We start from the raw sequence: 3,076 nt of genomic DNA on the forward strand, positions 1-3,076 counted from the left end.
AGTGCACCGTTCTTATTACAAGCTGATCTAGGGTCACATGCTGTTAGCCTTCTGTTCCTATCTAATGAGTGAATTTAGACTGAACACTGAATTTCTCTATGCTGATGTTTGCCCCATACTTATATATAATATAACAGTGTCTGTTTCATGAATTTGTGAGGATTAAAGACGTTCGTGCAAATGTGGCTTTCATAGCAGTGATTCATACATTGAAAGTGTTCTTTAGTGGTTATACATTCAACTCTTGGAAGCATTAACTGACAGGAATACTTGAAGTAAGCCATCCTTTCAAGGTAGGAACTATTGGTAAGTGGAGAATGTTGGGTTTTAGTTAACATTGTACCTGTGTTTGATGCCTCGTGTTCCCATTCAGGATCCTCTAGCTCAGAAGAAAACCATCAGTCACTGAGACCTGACGGCATGTCTGCCCAGGATTTGGCAGTAGCAGTGATCTTCTTATCACAGACTATATTTGGAATGCTGGGGAATTTCTCTGTTCTTTATCATTATTTCTTCCTTTATTGCACTGGGCAAAGGCTGAGAACCATAGACTTGATTGTCAAGAATCTTATTGTAGCCAACATCTTGGTTCTGTTCTCCAGTGGATTTCATGATACAGTGAAAAATTTTGAGTGGCATTTCATGGACAGTGATTTTGCATGCAGATTTTTCCCGTATGTTCGTGTAGTTGGCAGGGGCGTGTCCATTGGCACCACCTTCCTCTTGAGTGTCTTCCAGGCCATCACCATCAGTCCCAGGACTGCCAAATGGGCAGAACTTAAAGTGAAAGCTCTCAAATGCATGGTTCCTTCAGTTATCCTGTGCTGGACCCTGAACATGCTGGTGAATGCCATTTATCCTATGTATATGAGCGGAACATTGAGAAACAGAAGCATCACAAACAGAAAAGATCTCGGACATTGTAGTGCTGTCAGTCATGGCCAACCCGAAGACTCATTATATGCAGTATTACTCTCCTTTCCTGATGCCTTATGTTTTGTGCTCATGATCTTGGCCAGTGGCTCCACGGTTTTCATCCTGTACAGGCACAAGCAGAGGGTCCAAAACTTTCGTAGGACCAACATTTCCTCCATATCCTCCCCTGAGTCCAGAGCTACCAAAACCATCCTTCTCCTGGTGTTCACCTTTATCTTTTTCAACATCCTTACCTTTATCTGTACTATTATTTTTGCTGTTTTTGACAGTATTGATGTTTTCTTTGTGAAAACCTCTGCAGTAATCATTGCATGTTTCCCAACGGTCAGCCCCTTTCTGCTCATGAGCCGAGACTCCAGGATATCCAGGAACTGCTTTGCTGGGATAAGGCACTCAAAATCTCCTACCCTTATTTGTGCTAAGTCTCTTCAGTAATGTCCAACTTTGTGTGACCCCATGTACTGTAGCCCTCCAGGCTCTTCTGTCCATGGGATTCTCCAGGCAAGAATACTGGAGTGGGTTGCAATTCCCTTTTACAGGGCATCTTCTGGACCCAGGGATCGAACCGGTGTCTCTTCCCTCTAACCTGCCTTGGCAGGCAGGTTCTGTTACCCCTAGTGCCACCTGGAAGCCCATGTAAATTGTTGTCTCTAGTGCCAGCAAAGTGCTTGACACTGCAGGTAAAGTAGGTTCAGTATATTTCACTGATGGAATGGATTAATTTGTCCAGTGCTTGCTGAGTTTCTTCCTACCTTCTTTGTGTCACTATAATGTGCTTTCTATTTCTTTGACCTTTTGTCTTCATTTTGCAGGTCATCTTTGTAAATATCAGTCTATTTTTTTGTTCTTATTTTCCTACCACTGTTTCAATGAAGTGCTTTTATTCCCAACAGTTGTGATACCAAATGTGAGTAGGTTTTTCCACACTCTGCAAAGCAGTTGTTCAACTCTCTGTCACTCCAGCAATGACACTAACCACCTAGTTCAGATTCCAAAAGACTGTCCTCAGTTAAATGGGAGTCTCAAGTGTTGGGGGCTAATGTTGTGTCCACTTCTGATGACTCAGCTGTAACATCAGGAGTTCCTACACTCACCCGGCTCTTCAAGTTGAAGAATTTGGTGGAATATTCACAGAACTCTGGGAAACATTTTCCTTACTACCACCAGTTTATTATAAAGGATACAAAGGAATGGCCAGATGAAGGAATATGTTGGGTGAGTTCTGGACAGAGCCCAAGCAAAGGAGCTTCTGTCCCCATGGAGTTGGGCATTGCCACCCTCCCTGCGGGTGGATGTGTTGTCCAACTCTGAGGGTCTCTGTGCACTGTTGTTCACGGGGGTTTTCTGGAGGTTTCATCATTGATTAAGTCATTGACAGTTGGTGAGTACACTCAATCTCCATTCCCTCTTCTGTGTCAAGAGTTTGGGGGGGTCAACCTGAGTGTTTCACCTCTGTAGTCACATGGTTGGCTCCTCTGGCAATCAGCTGCCATCCTGAAGCTCTCTAGGGGCCATCCAGGTCACCTCATTAAGAAATACTCAGATACGATTAGTAAACGCTTGTTATGAGAAACAATAAAATACTTCTTTTTTTTTTTTTTTTTTACATAGAAATGAACACAGATACCACTTGCATGTAGTCTATTTTTTATATAATTTTAGTAGATCTCTCTGTTCCTCTATTATAGAACAGATTAAAAAGTTCATTTGGATTTTATTCTTAAGAAAAAAAATTAAGTAAGTAAGCTATGAGCCCATTAAAAGTAGTGGAAAGAGAGGTCAGCTCTAAGTAAATCCTGTGCAAAGGAATTTATCTTTAAAGTATTCACCTCTTCTGGAAGGTGAGAGATTTTCTTAACCAATTAATTGAGACTGTTAACTAAGTGTCATGGCAAACAAATTTGCATTTTACATGAGGAAGCCACTTTTTATTGCAGACTTGGCAGGAACATTATAAACTTGTGTAAAGTGATGATATACCACTTCCAGGATCCCTGTTATGATCCTGGATTATAATCATTAAGTTGTGATTAACAGATTTTTTTTTTTTTTTTATTTGATAAATTTAATGCCTTTTATTGCCATACCTCATTTTACTGTGCTTTGCTTTAGTGAGCTTTATAGATACATGTTTTTTTTT

The 3,076-nt window shown here is 40.9% G+C and overlaps 1 protein-coding gene across 1 annotated transcript; it reads left to right on the top strand.

Annotated features, from left to right (window-relative positions):
- Nucleotides 1-382: 382 nt before the first annotated feature.
- Nucleotides 383-2,061, top strand: LOC147354409 (vomeronasal type-1 receptor 4-like). The gene has a single exon (XM_086354051.1). It carries the CDS (start codon nucleotides 421-423, stop codon nucleotides 1,369-1,371), a length of 951 nt encoding a protein of 316 aa, XP_086210177.1. The 5' UTR covers nucleotides 383-420; the 3' UTR covers nucleotides 1,372-2,061.
- The last annotated feature ends 1,015 nt before the right edge of the window (nucleotides 2,062-3,076 follow it).

Source organism: Bos grunniens, chromosome 18 (assembly GCF_055505025.1).
Source record: "Bos grunniens cultivar Pamir isolate PY7600 chromosome 18, Bosgru_T2T1.0, whole genome shotgun sequence".
Classification (NCBI taxonomy): Eukaryota; Metazoa; Chordata; class Mammalia; order Artiodactyla; family Bovidae; genus Bos; species Bos grunniens.